The 21,199-nt window shown below is 50.1% G+C and overlaps 1 protein-coding gene across 1 annotated transcript in view; it reads left to right on the top strand.

Moving 5' to 3' along the window:
• Positions 1-21,199, top strand: part of LOC115314433 — a 69,132-nt gene that overhangs the window by 26,242 nt on the left and 21,691 nt on the right. The window contains exons 2-3 of the mRNA XM_040223176.3: positions 2,620-2,868; positions 3,883-4,066. Coding sequence (XP_040079110.1) covers positions 2,620-2,868; positions 3,883-4,066 — 433 coding nt within the window. The remainder of the gene's footprint in view (positions 1-2,619; positions 2,869-3,882; positions 4,067-21,199) is intronic.

A 21,199-nucleotide genomic window follows, 5' to 3' on the forward strand; every position in this document is an offset into this window, starting at 1 on the left:
CGGGCACGGGCGAGGGTCGAGCCCAAGAGCCCTGGGTTCTTCAGCGCACATTTTTAAATCCGGGTGCTCCCAGCTGCGTTGCGTCAACGCACGCGACCACCGATCTTTCTGTATACCCGCGTGCGAGTAAAGTCAACGCCAACGACACGAAGATTTCGTTGACTGTTTCGCTGTAAAACTCGGCGATGATGTGCTCGTGCCACATTCTGTTGCAGGTCACAAAAAGCAGAGCGGCCATTCACCTCCTCTCTTGCCTGCTATCCAGCGTTAGCTCTGTTAAAGTGGAAAGAGTAGATGGCGTTGCGAGGAGGAAGCTCTTCTGATTTTCTTATTAACCTGCAACACAGGATAACACTGTAGCGAAGTGTCAAAAGAACAAAACAAAAAAAAAGAAAAGGAAGAGAGAGAAAACTGGTGACACTCTACAGGTGATGATTGCGGAGACAAGAGCAGGCGGCCAGAAGCACCTGTTTGCTTTCACCCGCACTTTGCGCGCGGTCTTTGAAAATTGCGCTCCGCGGAGCGTGAAAGTGTCATTTCCGGCTCGGAGCGAATTTGTCGGCCCCTCCACGCGTCAACCGCGTGGCTTAGAAAGACACCTTTTCGAGTGAAAGGAAGTATATATAAAGGAAAGTTGCTTTCCGCGTATTTCGGTATAATGGTTCCCCGAACTGACGGTCGTATTCCTGTCATTTCCTAAAAGTTACGTCCAAAAACGACATGCGCCGAGGAAGGGGGAGGAGTTAATATAATAGCAGTGCATAAGCTATTTGCGGAACATCCGCACGCTCGCAGGAAATTCATCTCATGGTTATGAACGTTAGACACGAACGAGAGCAATACAAACCGTTCCGTTGAACGAGCACCCGCGGTTGTCTGTTCCGCATAGTTGAGCTCTTCTTTTTGTCACGCGGTTGCCATTGCGTGTTGTAGGTTCGATCAGGTTTAAATAATTACATCGTCTACGTGTCTGCTCTCATGGGCTAGGGCGAACTTATAAATCAGCGAGAGTTAAGAACGGAAGCCATTCGTAAATCATCGTTCTGCGCTCTTTTTTCTTGCACGGCACAGAAACCAATTTACCCGCGAGACGAGCGCAACAAATATTAAATAAGCGTAAAGCCGCTGAGTCACGCTGTTCGTATACACATCGCGGTGTTCGCTGGAGCCACGGTGACAGAATCGCCTGCGGACAACCGTAAAGAAAGTTCAAAGCATCCTTAGACTTACAACTAGGTGGCGCAAGCTACCGCTTGTTACAAAGGGTATAGCCATCAACATCCACGCTTCGAGCATGTCTGCGGACAGGGTTTATATGACCAGCGTGACAGGACAATGAAGAAGCACGTGTCAAACAGTATCTGCAGACTGTATTCTTTTCATATGAATTAAGATAGAGAGAGAGAGAACACGAGACAACTCATAGGTGTGGGCAACCCACAGGGTGAAGGACGGCACCGAGCGGCGGAAGCTCGAACTACGGTTGGCGCCCAGGAGCGGACTTGCGCTACCTCTCTTACGTCGATCGCACTTCAAGCTTTCGCCGCCGCTCTGGACGGCCTACACCTGTACAACCCCCCCCCCCCCCCAAACCAAAAAAAAATATTTTTTTTTATTTAGCGGAGGTCACGCGAGAAAGGAGTTTTTCTCTTATCAAAATCTTCTAGGATAGTTGAAGGTCGCCGTCTGGTGATTTTTTTTTTTTTTTTGCTGCCGAAAGGGAAGTCGATTCAACATCTATCTCTGCAACGGTCATGTGGCATGCCATGCCAAGCTTCTAAAAATTTGCTTATTTCATGGTGTGACGAGCACTTGTACCACCGGTCACCCGCGATTGAAGCGAACATTCCAAATTTTGCTTAGCGCGGCAACATGGGCCATAAAAAGAATGGGTTCGAAAAACTTGTATACTTGTTATGTATGTGACAGGAGCGGATATGAGGAGGGGGGGGGGGGGACCGCTTCCAAAAGCTGCCTCTTTATATATATAGAAAGAACGACACGCACCAACTTTTGGGCGACGAAAAACTCTAGTTTTTCGTGGAATGGCAATTACTGGGTCAACAAATAGATCTGGGCAAACCCAGAACGTGACATTCCTTCGTGACGTCTCACCTCTTTGCAGATCCCTTCTCTTTCCCAGCCAAATGCACCCTCACCCTCTCCCAGGCCTGCCCTATAAATCCGCTCCTGGTTTGTGACTAGCGACGGCAAGCCGTGCACCCTTCAGATGTTACTTCACCTTTGAAATAAGCCAACAGTCTCACGCCAGTAGGTCCGGGCTGTAAGGTGAACGAGGCAACTGCGGCTCCTCCAGCGCGTCGTTGGTCTCGTTAGCAGTCGCCCTCAACCATCTACGACGGCAAGCGCAGGGTAGTGCACCGGAAGAGGAAGTGCATCGCCGCCGGTGGAGACTACATTGAAAAAGTTATCTGCTCCTGGGAAAGAGCAGATTTGGAACTCTTATTTGAATGTATCATATTTCAATTCCATCGCTGAATCAAACAGTTACAGCCTTCGAGGCGAAAGTTATTGATCAGCCCTCGTACATGTTTACCGCCTGTCGACTCTCGTGAAACGTCCCAAGATGCCTGAGCTGTTCTCTCGCTTGCCTCGCAGGAGGCCGGCAGCCACCGGCGCCACGGCCACGGGCTGGGCTGCCCCAAGTGCAAGCCCGGGTTCGCCGTGCTGCGCCCCTGCGGCCACGGTCTGGACACCCAGTGCATCCCCTGCCGGCCGGGCCAGTTCCTGCCGCACCACTCGCACCGGCGCCACTGCTTTCCCTGCTCCCTGTGCGGGGAGGAACTGTTCACGGCCCACCCGTGCACGTCCACCGCGGACACAGTCTGCGATTCCTGCCACACACAGGTTGGTCGACGTCGACCCGCTCGAAACGATATGTTGCGCACGCGCACTGACCACAAGTACGCGAGTGGTCCGTGACATGCAGTGTGTCTCATTCAGCTTATGTTCGACTGAGAGGCACGATCGTTTCGAGGGGAACTATACTCTGTTTCACTCTATGATGTACCGCAGGAAGTGCAACAAGCGCAAGGTCCTTGCTCTGTGGCACACCTCGGCGGCACACCTCGGCGGCACACGCTCTCGTGCACCAAGGGCAGCTGCCAACGCTACGAGCTCACGGTTCTAGCCTTTGCTGCGGTAGAACATAAGGTGAAACGGAGTATAAATATGGTTACGAGCAGCGGCTGGCATTCCGCTCGAAGTATAACCGTGCGTCGATTCGATGATTGATCTGAAGGTCTAAGCTGGGATACTAGTTGTCAATAAGAGGCTGAAAAGTGGATCTATGGTATCTTAACATTCGGTCTGAGTGTGTGAAAATTTCCACGGCGTACGATGCACAGATGTCGCCTCATGTATTCGAATTCAACGAATTTACTAAACGGAACTGTAGATGAAGATTCATGGATGCTCGCTCCAGCGACGTATACGAGCAAGCTTTCCCTGACTGACAAGCTGCCTTTTGTAGTTTTTTGGGAAATATATATCTTTTATTTCAGACTCAGCGTATGAGTAATTTTAAAGTCTTGCCCAAGCGTTACAGGTCTTATAACAAGCCATCACAAGACAACAGTCTAGGAGGAACTCACGACAAAGACCTGTGTGGTGATTAACTTCTGCCCAAAAGAATCCGACGCTTGTAGCGAACAAATGCGTTGCATCAAAGCGGTTGCTTTAGTACTATTTGGTACTCAGAAGACAGAATAACTTAGAATATGCCACATTTTCCAGCCATTCCACTAGACGTCCGTGTCGTTAGGTTTCGTTTGTTGTCGGGCACAAACCCGCAAACTCGAGGAACGTCACGGCGCTGTAACTAGAAGCACGCGAGTAAGTTTCAGCACGTTGTTCCGGCAGGTTCTTGGTCCTCACGCGGAGGACTTCTACGTCAAGTGCAACGGGTCGTCTACGGCAGAAGACGAAGATTACGACGATGAGGACGACTCCCCGTCAGACGACGCCCAAGATCTGTGGCAGAGTCGGGAGTCCCCGGCCGAACTCATGCTGGTCCGAGAAGAGCTCAGCCATATGCGACACGAGGGTGAGTCCCTCGCGCTAACCTCAATTACTGTGAGCTTCAAGTACGGACGCGCGCGTTACTAAAGGACGAAAGATAGACTTGTCCAGCGCACAATGTTTGCGGGCTACGCTGGACAAGATACTGGTGTCTTACAGGGTATCTTTGAAGCGCACGCTTATCTTGTCTTGTGTTTTACACGGATCACGCGGGGCACTCTATAGTCAGCGACTCAGATATATCACCATCCTCATCGTCGTCTTTCGTTTATTTTGCGTGCTCATAAACAGCGGCGCGGCGTGCACAGAGGCCAAGTTTCCCCACGCTGACATCTAACAGCAAAATGGCGGATTGACGTCACGTGAAAACATACTGTAGTTTCACGCGCGTAACAAGAGCGAGCTCCACACCTTGAGCGCGCCTGTCGAGCACAGACGAACTCGTGCAGTGCATGAGTATAGTTCAGGGCAGCATGTCCGCGCTTGTAGGTTCGGCTTCGCTCAGATCTATATGACCAAACAGATATATGGTATATTCGGCTGGTCACTTTCGAGCACTCCAATCCTCCGAGTCGTAGCTACCAGATCCTGGAGCGCCTCCGCATCGGAGCGAGAGAATCGGCGCGCCAAGCCGAACGCTCTTCAACTTTTCAGAGCGGCAAGCCGAGCGGATAGAGGGTGGCGTGCGCCACTACAGGATAGGGTGCCTACATGTCTGTCTGTCTCAGGGTGAAGACATCCATTATTGCCCTGAATGTGCCAGCGCGTGACGCTCTCGTGCATTCGGTGCGTGACTTGGGCGGTAATATGGCGTCTATGCATTAGCCAAAGCTACGGGCTCGAGCTGAGTGACACCGGGTTGCGCGCACTTCAAGATGCATAAAAAAAACATTGGGCGGAAAAATGGCTGAGATGTCACCACTCAAGCAAAAGCGCGCGTGTGTATGAAGGCACTCTACTACAGGACAGCGCGAGCCGCCCTCTAGCGGAACTTTTGCTCTTTGGATTCAAAGGGTTGAGCAGTATTCAGTGATCCATCCATCCGTAAATCCTTGAAAAATGGCAACCGTCAACGCGGACGCTGATAAGGTCATCGCAAGTCAGCCGTGCCAAGCGGAAGTTCCTGCGAAACTATCAAAAAAAGACAACATTACACCTTGAAAACTCTCGTACTTTTGTACTTACCGCTTTGTCCGAGTAGGTTCGCACTATAAAAACATAGGCCTTGACCTTGGGCACCGTACAAGACAATTTTGGTACAAGACAACGTTAGGTACAAGACAACGTTAGGTACAAGGTGCGTCAAACAACTCGGCAAACTTCGCTTCGCAAACACGGTCCTCGTCGTCATAGTCCGAGCTGCTGGTGTTGTCGCTGTCTGCTAGCTTCGCCAGCAGCACTGGCGGTGCCACCACTAACATTAAACGTCTTCGTTTCAACGCCATTTCACCTCAATTCGGGGAGAACAACGCAACGGTGTCGGCGTCGAGACTGACGGCTGTTTCTCGCAGCCCTCTTTTTGCGGAGTAGCTGCGTTCTCGCCGTCCGCTTCCGACACAAAAGCAAAATGGCGGAATGGCTGGAGTCACTTGACCGGTCGACCGGTCGGCAGCCAGATCTCTCGCGCGCTCCCACTGTCAGAGCGCCTCAAACCGCTCCGATTCGGAGGCCGGCGAGAGTCGGAGCTTCGGGAGCGCTCCGAAAGAACCAGTTGAATATACTTGGAGCGCCTGCCATCGACCAGCCGAATGCACACCGGCTTTTCAGAGCGCTCCAAGAGGCCGAAAAACGACCAGCCGAATATACCAATAGTCTCTTGTATATGTGCAGTGCCCACAAGTTTTACGTGACCACACACATTTATTAACAATGAGTTGATCGATGAGTTGATGCATTTGTCTTGAAACGTACGCGCTTATCGGTTTTACGAGACCGGCTGTGGTGTCACGTGACTCTTAGTGCCCTGTAAATTGTTTATAATGAGTAGCGAGCATGCTTTTCTGCTGAGCACGCAGGACATTAGTGACGACACTTCACGCAACGTGCATTGTGGTAAGTGTTGCCCATATTTTTTTTTCGGTTTGAAAATGTTTTCATTGCCGCGATGCTGATCATGCAATCAAGGCCGTAACTTCCGCAAATCAGTATTTTTGTTCAAGGGGGGGGGGGGGGGGGGGGGGAATCGGCGGCCGAGTGGGATAGGGCGCACCAGCTCGGAGCACGTGGAGCGCTGCAGAACTCAGGGATCCTAGGTTCAATCCCCACCCCTGCCCGTTTCGATCTGGATGAGCATCGTATACCGGCGTGCGGTCGTGTATCACTACTGCGTGGCGCACGTTAAAGACCCCAGGTTTGCGGTTGTACCGCAGTGGCTAAATTGCTCATCTACAACTGAGACGCCAGACGCCCACTAAGGCAGACTAACTTCCGGCTGTATAAACATACACACAACAATTTGCTTTGTTTGTTCAGGGGAGGGAGAATCGGCTGGAAGGTAAACCAGTAGTTCACTTAGCGCCGACAGGTGGTTAATCGTCATATTTACAAGAAATGTTTTGAATCTAATGTCCTTATTGTTTTTTTTTTTCTAAATTTATATTCCATAGTGACACAACGCCGTCAAGCTGGCACGACACAGACATACGGTACTAAAGCTTGAGGTGCTGCCAACCAACAAACATTTGCGCCATATTACGCCAACTAATTAGCGTCGTAATTATGAAATGAGTATCCTCTTTTAAAGCGTTTTCCTCGTAGAGCCTGACGGCTGCGCCTTAACCTCCCCGCATCTGTCTCGCGCTGCGACGAAAGGATCGAGAGGAGGCTTCACATCTATGCCAGTCCGCAAGGTGGTAGTTGTGCGCGTCAGCTGCCCCTTGCCTCTTCATCACATGCCACTCAGTGCCAGTTCTCCGAAGCGGTCCGCAAGGAAAATACGCATCTGGATCCTACACGGATGAAGGTCAACCGTTCCGGCGCTCGGGAGGGGCCCGTGGACGCCCATGCACTTGCATCCATCCCCCTGTTCTTTCTTTCCCACGGTTCACTAGACACGCCGGGAACCGTCTACGGTCCGCGTCTAGAACAAAATACGCGGATAAAAGCAAGAACTTTCTTTCAGCGTAACTCGGCAAAGAGGAAAACGCTACGCCCCCTCAACCAATTAGAGAGAGACGCACGTTACGGCTGTCCACAAGAGGAGTGTGCATTCTGACGCTGTATACGTCGTCACGTGCTTCGTTTCTGCTCTCTGATTGGCTCTCTGGGGGTCGTAACTTTCGCAGTTTTCGGGTTACGCCGTCTGCTGCGACCGAGTAGAATAGACTCCTGCCACAGGTGCGCGTGGTCATTACTGTTACCGGAGGGGATGCGTTTACGCTGCCGACTGGTTCTGGGAGACGTTTGATTTATTTTTAATCTTCTTCTTGTTGCATCTGGTTGTCATTTCTTAGCTCGAAGTTTACTCCTTAATTTGTGTACATATACAAAATTTCCGTCTTTCGACCTAGCTTGTTTACAGGGATGCACGTAATAATGAAGCCAGCGTGAAAGAACGCCATTTGTTTTACTGTAATAAGAAATCTGCGCTTACGCTCGTAAAATAAACGAATTATGACGAAGCATGAAGTTGCTGGTTACACCTGCAGAGATGATGACAGGATTGTCTGCGCTACGAAGCAGACGTGGCTCGAAGCATGTTTCCGTCGTACACGTCTGCGAACAGCATTTTGTGTGACACGGTGTCTGTCTTTTGTATTACGTATTAGCGGCCTGACGGCGGCTTTACAAGAAAACGTGTGATGACGAAAATGAGACGAGATTCTCTCCGCAGTGTAGTTGCACACAAAACACAAGAAATGCGGTGATAATAACGAACACCTCGAGAAGTCGGCCGCATTTCCAAGCGACGATGTGCAGGCCAGTTGGTTCTCGGTAGAACTGGAAACAGCGTGCGCAAATTACAAGTTCGAGAAATGTGCGTATAGACCGGACAAGCGCTGGACATTTAACCGATTATCGAATAAAACGGTAAACGCCGAAGTAACCATCCACACCACTATCGCGTCGACTCGTGCTTGAAAAATGCTGCCTCGTTGTAATGTTTACATAAGAATGACGCCTAGCCGCTTCGAAGCACGTGTCGACGCGATATCGATGTGGATGGTTAGTTCGATGCGCTTCCTTTTATTAGATAATAAGTTGAAGTCCAGAGCTTTTATTCCCGTCTACGCCTCCCTCGTCTTTGTTATTTGTGCTCTGCTTCCAGTTGTATGGTATTTCCACTTTAACTATTACACACGTGGATCCATGGAAGGTTTTTAAATATAGGCCTTGTGCCCGATCTCAGCTGCTTTTGTTTACATTCCGCGGGTATTTTATGGCCTCCTTTTGCCTCGGAGTCCCCAACGCCCTAATATCCATAGACGGGAAGTCATTTGTCACCTGCCTCGCCCGACAGGCTTCCGGTTTCGCAAAGCGGAAGTTTCTTTTGCCAGGTTTCGTAATCTCCAAACAACAAACAGGTGAGACGACCTAAGACATGCCCGAGAGCCTGCTTCCCCTCAGAGCATGAGGCGTGCCAACCGCTGCGACCAAAATAGGAAACTCGACAAATGTGCCGACAAGAAAATACGTTGCGAACATTTTTTTTATTTATTTATTTCGTTACCTTTTAGGCTCAGAGGGCGTTACAGAAAGGAGTGGAAAATATACAAAAAAATACATGAAATTGTCAAAAATACAACAAAGAAACAACAAATGTAAATCACAACTGAAGACAAAAAAAAAAAAAACTTTAATGTCGAGTTTGAGAACTGATGCGTCGGTGATTGTGACGGTTGAGGTGGGCACGTGGTTCCCCACTCATCGCTGGTAGAGCGAGAACTGCTGACAGAAGAATTAAGAACGGCATGGCGTGTCTTTCGGATGCTCGGCTTCCAGCGCGAGCTCATTGCCTTCCTGCGTGCTTTTGGCTGCACGCGCGCACGCTCGAAGCTTACAAGACGCAAATGCATTATCGAGGGTAGGGCGGGACAACCGAACGACCGCCCTGCCGTTCTAATCCTGCCTTGAACCTGCCAAGGATCGAAACCGACCAAGTTAAACTTTTTTTTTTTTAACGTTTAATTTGATCAACTTTGACAAAAAGTATGGCGGAAGTGCGACTACACGTAAACTGAGCATGCGCATAAAGTGAAAACGAGCTTTCACCGCCTGCCGGATGAGGAATGCAGCATTTTAATAAACTATGCTGAATTAATGAAAGCTGATAGCATCATGCTTGCTTTTGGGTTGTGTAAATATTAGAATTTATCCTCCAATAACATCTGAAACGGGCTACTTTATGGATAGTTTCCCCAAGATTTGACATTTCTGTGTTTAAGTCAGGCAACCATTTTCTTAAGAAGTCAAACTTGGTCGATTTTTGACAAAAGTTGAAAGATTTTGCCGAGCCTAGTCGATTCGGCGTACTCACGTTGGCAACATCCCTAGTGAAGACCTCGACCGCTGCTTACCGCGGCCACCATGCTTTCGGTTATTTCGAAATTCGGTTATACGCGAAACAGCGCGTATACAACCATATATAGGCACTGTTGACGCAATTATCGAGTTTTAATATTCGTAACAAAATCGGGACGGTTCTTAGGAACGCGTAACCTCCCGCGTCCTGCCAAGTATACGCTTTCTTTTCTCTTGTTTTTCTTTTTTTAGTCGTTAATGTAAACTTTAGGCTGTATTAACGCGAATCGGGCTGAGCAAGTACGTTTCACAGCGTCAGTCTCGATGCCCCACCTACTCCAAAAATAAGATGACAGCAGCTCAGGGTTTCCCGAGAAAGTGAAATTAAGCTCGGTGCTCAAATTTTTATGCGGGGGGGGGGGGTCCTTGAGAATGAAGGAGACGTTGCGAATTAAAGAGGTGCCTTCAAAAAAATAAAAAAAAAACAAGGAAGGTGTTCCCCCCCCCCCCCCCCTAGGGGGCGTGTAAGGAAATCACTGGACCAGCTTGAGCGTAAGAAAGCCGGTGTGCGCAGAACCCCGAGCCATGTATACGGCTCTGCCGACACAAACCTAGAATAATCGTATCCCACGCACCGGCGTTTCGACCATGATCTCGGTGGGATCGAGCACATACACGTATTGTACACACGAGTGCCGCTTCAGCGTCTCGGCTGAAACGCAGCGCTCGAACACCATGATGGTGCGATTTCGACGCTGTCTGCTTGGTGCGTCTGGCTGCGCAAGATAGCGGTGCTCCTCTGCGTCTTGATCTCCTCGGAAAACGGTCCAAACCGGTGCGGCGGCGTGTTTACGCTGGGCGCATTGTGTGCCCCGGCCACGTTTCGCAGAAGGTCGCGGCGGACAGCCGGCGGCCGACAGCTGCTCCACCCCGCGTGGCCGTGTGTATGCGCTAATGGCCGGCCATCGCGGAAGCCTGGACACCTCCGCTCGAGCAGATGTCTGAGTCTTGTGTCGAGGGCCAGGAGAAAAAACAACAAAGACAAGTGGCGCCGCTGCTGCTGCTGCTGCTGCAGCTTTCGACTCCGTGACGCGAGCGACAGGAATATATGGTGTGTTCTGAAACGTTGTTTCGGAGGGCGCGCGCTTCGAAATGATGTCAAGCCTCGGTCTGCTATGGATGAGTAGAAATGACCCGCAGTATTTCATGATTTGGATGCTCTAGTGCGGCGCACTTCGAAGCGGAATCTCACGCCGCAAAACCCAGGGACTCTTAGTGCAATTGCAGCGCCTTGCATCAGCTTTGATGATGGCGGGCATTGTACTATCGCGAGCAATATGAGCTGAAACAGTCCCTTATGCTTTGAAGTACCTGTCAGTAATTACTTTTTTTTAAGAGCTTGTGTCCGAATAATGTGATTGGAATTGGAAGGTGCGCTCCCATACTTCGGATTATTTGATAAATTGCGAGATAATAGAGAGTTTTAGTAGATCGTTCCCATGACTCCGATAACGATATCCCGATACTCCGCCATCGCCTCCCTTACGCATGCATAGTATCGTTATCGGGGCTATCAGAGGTATCGGAACGATCTACTAAAACTCTCTAATAGAGCTTGTGGGAACCGTAGGCGCAGGAAAAATACGGATCGGATGTTTCGGCTCATGTTGCCCACGGGGGTACCTCTGTTTTGCCGTGTGATTACCGCTACTCGGTGCGCGCTGAAGAGCTCAGGTTAGCAGACGTGCCGCGAGAGGATGTCAATGTATGAATATTGAGAGCAGGCCAGTTGATTTGCTTTGGTCGCAGCCGTGGTGTTCGCTTGCACTGTTCCAATTAAAAACTGTATCCGAACCACACAGGTGCTTACCATAGGACGCTGGGGAGGCTATAGGTGACCCTTCTTCTCGAGGAGGTGCCGCCTCGATGGCTCCGAGGCGAAGCGCCGGCCTATCGGATCCCCAGGTGGCGGGTTCGAATCCCGGCCCAGATGCCCGTAATCTGACGGAGGCTTATTGCGGAGAAGGCGCCGTGTAGCCGACCTTTCGGTTGTACGTCAAAAGATCCCCAGGTGGTTGAAATTAATCCTCAGTCCTCCGCTGGGGCGGGCCAGATGCCCGTCGTTGATTTGGCACGTAAAACACCAAATTTGATTTGAATTTTCTACTCAAGGAGGCGTTGTAGTCAGGGCGCATGGCGTCCGGCATTTGACATAAGAGCTTTACGTGAGAAATGAAAGCAACATTTATTTGTTCCCTTTGAAAACTGTCTCTATCGTAGCAGTTCAGAGAGAGTAAGCCTTTCAATGTGTAAAGTGAACTATAGTTGTTGATTCTTTTACGATAAAGTAACTCGGCCACCCTTTTTTTTGTTCTTTTTTCTGGACAAGAAAAAAGTTTGAGGACACCTAAGCACTTCTTGTGAGTTGTAAATGCGAAAGCATGGATGTCGTTCTTCCGCTTCTTTAGTTCGTTCGCGGCGTAGTGGTATACAGTGTACTAGAATACGGGGTAGTGTTTGGACCAGCGCGGCTGGGCAATGGGTGCTTTGGGAGGCTGCGCGTGTAAACAACAATCGCGGCGCTGCAGTTGACAGGGCAGCAGAAAGTCGCTGCAATCCGCACGTGCCGCCGCACACGGTGCACGCACACAAGCACCGCCATACTGGCCCTACTGCCGATGCGCCGGTGTCGACCCCTATCGCTATCTACACCACGCCTCACGCGAGCCGCTCCGGTCACAACACTACCCCCTATTCTATACTCTGTTTCACCTTGTGATGTACCGCAGGAAAGGCTACAAGCGCGAGCTCCTTGCTCTAGGGCACATCCCGGCGGCGCTTCTAGCCTTCGCTGCGGTACAACATAAGGTGTAACGGAGTAAAGTACACTGTAGTACTGGCGTGGACGGCCACGTTTCCTCGGCTGAAGGCCGAGCACGCGCTCTCGTGAAGTGGCCACGCCGAGCTGAGCTCACCTAGGGTGCCTTCATGTGCGATTTGCTTAGGGTGGAGACAGGACATTGAGGCACCCAAGCTCACCCACGGTGACTACGCCGCACGAGAGCTAGTGGGAGCCTCGTTCCTTGATGATCCATCAGAAAGAGGCTTCACTTCGCTCCATTGCGAAAGGGGATTTTACGTACCGTTTTGCCAACGTTTGGCGTGGTTTCAAAGCTGATGAGTCGGTTCGCTCCATGGGACCCAGTTCATGCTTTCGCATTAAAGCACCTACATTGCTAAGTCCCCCACGCGCTCCTAGGTTACAAGGCCTGCATCCAGATTAGATGATGTTTCAAAAATGTCAATTGAAGATTGGAAGAAATGCAACCTGGAAGGTGCACCTCACATTTTTTCAACGGCAGCATGTATATAGTGATCGCGTCTGTGGAGCTTACTGAAGGGACTATCGTAGTCAACGTTGCTGAAAGCTGTTGCAGGCGCAGCTTGATAGAATATATGCATGCTCGATTGTGACCTCTCGGCCGTTCGAGCCTCTCATCTTGGTTGTTTCCAAAGGGACGGGCGATCTGGGAGTTTCTTGATCCACTGCCGAGTTGAGAGGGGCTTGCTCGAAGATAAAAGGGAAAAGAATGAAGACTACGTCGTTAAGATATTGTCGACGTGCAATATCAAAAGCTTAGATGTGGCCGGCCTTCTACGATTGGCAAAACGTTCACAGATACGTTTTTTGGTATACGATTATTTCTGCTTTCATCGACGAAATTAAAAGGGAGGTCAGCCTGTCAACTTGGACGGTATAGTTGGTGTAATTACGCGACAACTCCACGCTTCCATCATCCTTTTTAAATACGCCCTCCAACTTTCCATTCGCAACTGGCAATTAATCATGACGTCACGGGTATTAACCACAAGGGGGCGTCACCGCAACATCTCGTCGCTATATAGAGAGCCCCGGAATTAAGGGAGGGAGCAGCTCAAACGATGGAAAACGTTTGCAACTTAATGGTGGACACCTTCTGCGCAAATTGGTTCGATCAGTTGCACTTGCGCACGATTGCGTTGTCAAGTCACGAGGAGGATAGTGGTCAGAAAGGCTGAACAAAGCCTGGATATGCTTGCAGGCGATCGACACTTTCTTCTCGTCTTCGTAGCTTGTAATACAAACGTGGCATATCAGCCACGTCACCCCAATACCGGGACGTTTAGAAGCACTAGAGCGTGGGTCCAGCGTGCGCGTGCTCAATCCCTGCTTTGAAGTGACGGCACGAGTTTCCCTCTTGCAACGCCAAGTTCTAGCGTTGGTCCAAAACTAAAAGCGTTGGTGCATTAAAAAGTTTTTACTCTCGTCTCTAGAAACGTTGCTAGTCGCCGATTTAATTTTCTTCGACGTTGTGTATGCCGCTCGGTTTTGAGCGAGCCGCGATACTAAAATCCTTTCGTGGAAATTGCCCACAATTCTTCCACGGTTTCTTTCGATGAAAAAAAAGAACGACGCAGCCCTGAACCTTATTGCCGCACGTTCCGCGCAGCTGCCACATGAAGCTGGAACCCGCGGAAGAACGACTTCTTGCGACAGTTTCGCAGCTTCGGCGTGAGCACATCTGCGCCCTCCACGCTCGACGAGGAAACAAACAAACACACACACAAGAAGCGTCTTGCCTTCTCGGACGTAAATACGAGAACTTTGGTGTGCCGAGATTTCAGAGTGTTTCCAACTTGTTGTTGTTAGGGGGGTGGGGGGGGGGGGGGGGGGCGGTCACGTGGTTTAGGGGGCCGCGTTAGCGCTGCGTGGAGACGACGAAACCGTTAAGCCGAGGAGACGCCGCTAATACGCCGTACAAAAGTCTGTTTGCAGACAATGTTCGAACTCCGAAGCATATATATGCATGAAGCGAGCCAGCTTCGAACATGCTCGAAGTGCATGTGTCCGCAGCCATTTCTGTCGTCCTGTCTACAGCCAATACCGTGTCTTTTGTAAGGAGCGATCTGACTGCAGCATTAATCGTCTACAAGCACCTCGTGGACCACTTTTCCTCCTCGCGACGCGTCAACGCAGCGCATGCGCACTCGCGACCGACCCGCGCGCGCGAGAAGTGGCAGCCATTACATTGCGAACGCCCTCACCGTGGTTTTGAGCTGCTCGCTCTCTTTCAACTTCTAGGCTCTCTGTGAAGAAGTTCTTCCGTACGCCTGCGGAGCTCAAGGTGCGCGCGGGTGACCTCGACGCTGAGAGATAGATAGCCCCTATTTGCCTCTATATACGCGCTCCGTTCAGTGACAAAGCGGTGGAAGCTACATACGTGGACTAGTCCTGCTTCTATCTTTCGTCACGTGATCACGCTCTCGTCCGAACCCACGCGCAGAGAGCCCGGGTTGGTTGACGACGGTTTGGTGGTTGATTGCTCCAGCGAACGCGTGTAGCTCCCACCGCACTGTCAGCTTAAGGGTGAACCAAGTCGACAGTCGACATTTCTTTAGTTTGATTCCTCGCTCCAGCCGCCCAAGTCGGCGGCTATTTGGTAAGACGTAGCGTGCTGGAGACCGCTTATCTCTGCGGCTCGGAGCCGCAGCGATCGATTTGCACAGACCGTGGAGCAGCTGTTACTTCCTGCAAACAGAGCGCGACCGAACGCCATGTATGTATGCTCGCTTATCCGCGCCGTATATACGAAATTGTGGCTTTGCGACGTCGAGTTCGACTCGAATTTTTCTATATTTGGTAGACATATAAAGAGCGCTCCACTATCGGCGAGGAATAAAAATGTGGAAATTTGTCTGGCAACCGTGCTGCATACGTTAAGCGTTCTAGCATCGCGTGACATCGGGTCACGTGGCGTCAATATCCCCGCTAAATTTCGTCGAGCTCGTTCTCCATAGAGCTGGGTGTTTACTCAACACAAGGCCCGTCGAATGGACTCTTTACATGATCATCCTCGATCCAGCGCGGGATGAGACGCGAGTGCTGCGTTTGGCGTTCGGCTTGAGCTCGTGCTCAATCGGTGCCTCACCGAATGAACACGAGCTCCAGCCGGATGGTGCACCCCCGCGTTCGGCTGCGTCAACCGAGCATTGCGTCAGAGTTGTTGTCCCCGTCGCTTTAGTTCTCAACTCCGCCGCTAGGGGCGCGACAGTCAGATCTGGTCCAGAACATATACTCGGCGTTAACTATACGCCTCGCAAGTGGGCTCGTTTTCGTATTCTGCGCATGAGAAAGGAAGTAGCGGTGACGTCAGAACGCCGAGTCCTGATTGGTTGATCGCGACCCCCTATCTGAGCGTCGTCTGCTCCTTTGCAACGTCGCCTGCTTGCAACATCGTCTGCGTCTCTCTTACCTTTCCTGCGACTTTCGGAGCGAACTCGACTTCGCCTTTACAGGAGGGCAGACGAAATTACTCGAGCGGTACGCTGTTTTTGTCAAACAACTAGCAGACGCGCATCAAGGAGGGAAGTCAAAGGACTCACTGGCGAGGTGTCCCGGGGCGCCGAGGTTTGTTTGCTTAGAACCGAGAGTGAGCGTGTTAGTGTCCGTAAGTTCCCTCCCAAATACTTTTTCCCTCCATTCCTGTGCGGCGAGACCCCTCACTCTTCGACGGCGCCGGCGGGTTGGCGCAGTTAACGTCGCCTGCTTTACGTCTGCTAGTCAAAGCGATGGCTGCTTTACCGTTCCTGCGTCTGTCGGAGATTCACCGCTTTTTCACCGGCGAGAGTCACCGTTGCCTCGGGAAACAAGGAGATAACAAGAGGAAGAAATTGACCTCTTAATCTAAAATTGAGGTCAGCGATCAAAGTATAACACGGGAAGGGTTCACAAGGGTCGCGCGGGCATATTCCATTCAGCACGTCAGCCGGTCGTGGGCAGACGGTCGCCGAGTCGCGGAGTGCCTGTTAGGCCTAACTGCCCAGCTCGTTTGGTCGCGTTCGGTGGAATCGTGGCCGTTGGAGCTTTTCCCCGGTGTTTGTGGATCCAGCGTTCTTGTTTGTCGTGCTCTGTTTCAAGTAATTTTTACTTTTTTCTTGCTGCTTGAAGTCAGGACGCATCAGAAGCTCACGTAGAAAAATAAACGTCCGTGGGTCGTCGCGACTGCGACGCTGTCGGCCGTGCTGAGTTGATCGTAAGAAGTGCGTAAGAGAGCTTCGGAGCTGCCGTAGGATTTCGCCGTAACCTGCGCAAAACTTACGAAAATTTCGTTTCGCGAATACAAATTTGTTCTTAAGCTTTGTCTTACGCACATTTTTGGCGTAAGATCGTTCCGTGCATCTGGCCTCTGCACTTCCGAAAGTCGCAGGCAACGTAAGACAGACGCAGACGACGTTGCAAAGGAGCAGACGACGCTCAGATAGGGGGGCGCGATCAGCCAATCAGGGCTCGGCGTTATGACGTCACCGCTGCCCCCTGCGCAAGAAGCAGACGAACTTGCCCTCCGCATTGCGTGTCACGTAGTGAAGACTACAGCGTAGGTTCCGCAGTGCACCAATTTAGTTATGGGAAGCGCCCGAGATGAGGACACCGGAGAAGGAATTCCGGAGCAAGAAACGCGAATGATAATAGGCCCGGCATTTTATAAGCTATGAGTGACTCTATATAGACCTGTATAGACCAACACACGGCTTTGTCGTCACGCTGCTGCGGTGGAGCTGCTGTCGGCATGGTGCTTGAACATACGCTTAATGGGACGCTACAGCTATTTCTTTTTTTTGTATTTTCAGTAACTTGGAATGAATCCTTTGTTTGTAACCTATAAACCACGCGTTAACCTCTCTCGCGCAATAATAATAATTAAAAAAAAGCCGCGTTTTTTTTTTTTTTTAACTTGCAGCCTGAACAACCGGTTAGTGGTTACGTAGTCTTCAGTTATTCGTCGCATAATTCGGTCCATGGAGTTCAGCCCTTAGTGCGTAGAACCTCGACACTGCACGTGCTTAATTCGGTCCATGGAGTTCAGCCCTTAGTGCGTAGAACCTCGACACTGCACGTGCTTGCACCTGCAGAGAAAGTTGAAGTATCCTCACTCTGGGTTGTGAAAAAAAATCCACCAAGCGGCGACACCCAAACTTCTCGCCGTGGTATACTCTGGACATGCTAATGTCGGTCTTTTGGTCGGTTTTGAAGAAAGAATTTGAAGACAGGCACGGTGCCTGTCGTTACCTATGCGGAGGTCAAACATTCCAGACGTTAGCTCGTTGTATTGTTGTTCGTTGTCACCGTGACGAGACTTATATAGGTATTTACTGGACGACATATTTGAGGGCGATGTTTAGAGAGCATGCTCATAAAGAGCTAAGACCGGTAACCTTGATGGTGCGGAATGCACGTTGCAGAAGAGCTGTGGAAGCTCGCTGTCAGCACACGCTCAGCAGTCGCGCACACACAGCCAGCATGCACCTCCTAGACAGCCGTCTAAGAGGTAATGACACAGTTATGGCCGCAGTGAATACTCCGTATAAGCTTATGTGCGCTACGCATTTCAATAGGTCGTGTAAATTCTTGGATCGTTCGGATTCGGCACGCAAAAGACATCTCATTACAATAAAGTGCGATGAATGGTATAGTTTACGCCTCGTACTCAGTGTTCGTAACACTATCGGAAATTAAGCAAATAGAGAAAAGCCTGTTGAGCGAAAAACACCCAACTTTCGTGCGTGTGCCGTTGATGAATACGTACTAGATTTTAACCGCCATTATCGTACCAAAATGTAGACAATGTTTGCTTCACTAGATGGCACCGAATTTGTGAAAGGGTCGATGCTCCCCTCCAATCTATGAGCCGCATTCAAATGTCGTAACTGGGGCACTATGTCAACACTGCGACCTCCGAACTACGTCATCAAGTTTTGCGAAGAAGAGATGGAAAGAAAACGCTCTTTTTTATTCGCGAAATCCTATCGAAACAGAGAGGTTTCTTGGTCAATGGCGTTGCGTGCGAGTATACTTAAGTCCTACTGGTGTCAATAAACTCGTGTAAAGTAGGGAAAAAAACATTCCAAATGAATGAATATCGTTGCGACGCCCCTTTAAGCTCACGCACTTCGGGTATGGGCAGACGCCAAGGCGTTACAAAGACCTCAATAAGGCGGGGCCTTGTGTGCTAGGTTATGTAACTCTTTTGGTACGCCATCCCTTTTAGCTTGGTGCGTTTAGTAAGGATTACTCGTAAAGATGAACCCCATTACAGTGTCTGACAAAGAAACACAATAGCACACGTCCGTGGAGTTCGCGTATCACGCGTCGGTTTTACGACACCGAGGCGCGCGCATGCAGATGCTCGCGCGCAGCCTCCCGTCTACCCTTATCCTTCTGCTATCTGCGAGTTCGAGTCGCTTATACATTATATATGCATATTAAGCGCGGTTATCGCTCGCCTGCCTACCTGTTGGCTTATCTCACTTCCGTAATTTTCTCCCGCTCTTTCTACGCCGTCCTTCTTTTATGCGCGTTATATATTTATTTTTTTTTCTCGACGCACGCCGTGTTTTTTATCCACTTACCAAAAACAACGACGCCAGGTGCATCAAGCGGTGGGGAAACTGACAGAACAAAACGGTCGTGCCGCGTCTGTGGCAGAAGGTCGCATTGTCCGTAAGTTCGTATTTCCGTAGGTTCCGAATTCGTGAACTGCGTGGTGCGACTAAACTGCAGGTCATGACTTGTCGCGAACGCGCTTTCAGTCGAGAGCGAAACATTTCAACGAAACATCGTAAAGCCGTTAGTCGCGCTGTTCTTACGCCATGCAAAAGACACGGCGTTCGCTGCAACGTAATGACAAGAAAAACAAATTAGACACTTAGGACTGTTTACGTGTAGGAATGCGAAAGCATTCCTACACGCAGCGGATTCTTACAAGTAGCGCGCCACGTCTGCCTTTTTCACACGGCGCTCCGGCGGTGACATAATCACGCTACCCCACTGCGCATGCGCGGCAAACCCCGCCGGCTCCACGGCTTCCAGGACGATGCATCAACGTTGCTCTGTATTTGACTATTTTCAGGTTGAAACGTTTTAGTATTTTTTCGTCGCCCATACCGGATACTTCTATTAGGTGGCTGGGGACGAGAGTATACACAGAAAAGGTCTATATGACCAATGCGGCAAAAGTGTCATATACAAAGAAAACAAAAAACATTCCTCAAAGAGTGTCTGGAGGCTGTCTTTTACATGACGTATATAGCAGTGTGACAGCAGTTTTAGAGTGCGCTCTTATTGACGTTCGAGTTTCTAACCCGATCGATCGATCTATGTGCCTGCTTAACGCGTGGCGAACGGAGTCGATTTGAAGGCAGCATTCAACGATTTATCCGACGGATAGATGTATGCTGCGTTACGGAGCGCGAGTTCGTCTGCTTCTTTTGCATGGCGGGTTGCGGTGACTTCAGAACGCCGGGCTCTGATTGGCTCTGAATGAGGGATAGTGGGTAGACCTCAAGGCTGCTTTGCTTTGTGGTCTATACCACTGTCCCTCGGTCAGGGCCAATCAAAGCTCGGCGTTCTGAAGTCACCGCAACCCGCCATGCAAAAGAAGCAGACGAACCAGCGCGCTCCGCATCGCATATGCATGCACCAAGTCCGTGGGGCAATGAATAAACGCTTTCTCGTCGTAGATACTTTTTTTCTAAACAAGGTCGGATGATCTGCTGATCCCGAAGGGTTAATGAGACCTTCCTTTATTTAACTATAGCTTCAAAATTTTGTGCAAGCAACGGGGTAGGGCGACATCAACCTTCTGCTCATCGTATATACACCATGGACCTATATGCTATACGTACGCGAGCGCGCTTGTAGCTTTGGTATAGAGGCGTTCCCGCTGCACCGCCGATCCTGCATGAGGCCCGCGCTCCTGGCCTTGACTGCGGTCCACGTTAAAGCGCTGCCGCACTCTCAGGTTCCACGACATTTTGCAAAAAAAAACACGAAAAAAAAAAATGACGTTAGGCGAGGCTGCGTGAAACGTCAAGTGACACGCGTGTCTCGTTCAAATTTTGCTTCTTCTCGTCTTAACTTCTGGAATCTTACGCGTGCACGCGCACTGAATATACACATCAATGCCCGTGTATATATTACACACAGTCGAGCAACGCTCCAATTAAGCGTGCTCGTTTTACATTTCGCGCATTAATGTGGCGCTCTCCACGCTGTTTTTGTCGGAGACGAGCTCAAAGATGGAGAGCGGGTAGAAAAAGAAAAGGGTCTCGCAACAAGTTCTTCCGCTCTCACGTCGTTCTATTTTTTTTTATCTTTCTTTCTATAGTTCGCTCCCGTAAATAGACTGAAAACGGGCAGCTGCTGATTTAATTAGACGATATACGGACGGTGGGAATTCGTATCGGTAACAAGAAGTCACGACTCGGCGCTGGTCTAATTGGAAGACGGATAGGGCCGGGGATGCGCCGCTCCTTCTCCGAGGTCTCCCTGGAGAGACTGTGTGAATATACCTGTGTATATGTATATCTTCCTTTGAGATCTAGTTTATGGATTTTAATTATTTGACTTTTGACAGCGCACGTCACGCTCATGCGCGCGCTCTTGAAGAACGAGCGTGTTTGCAGGAATGAGAATTTTCGAAAAGGAAATAAAGAATGGAGAGTTCCTGTTTCAAAAAGTAGAATTACTTTTCTTTTTCTTTTCCCTACACGAACTCTTCGATCATTGTTTTCTGCAGACGCGTATATATACTAAAGCCAGCTGTAATCGCCGCTTTGAAGGACGAGCTTCTTCGGAAGAGAACCGCAATGAAAGTTTCTT

This window comes from Ixodes scapularis, unplaced genomic scaffold (genome assembly GCF_016920785.2).
Source record: "Ixodes scapularis isolate PalLabHiFi unplaced genomic scaffold, ASM1692078v2 PGA_scaffold7__128_contigs__length_106722199, whole genome shotgun sequence".
NCBI lineage: Eukaryota > Metazoa > Arthropoda > Arachnida > Ixodida > Ixodidae > Ixodes > Ixodes scapularis.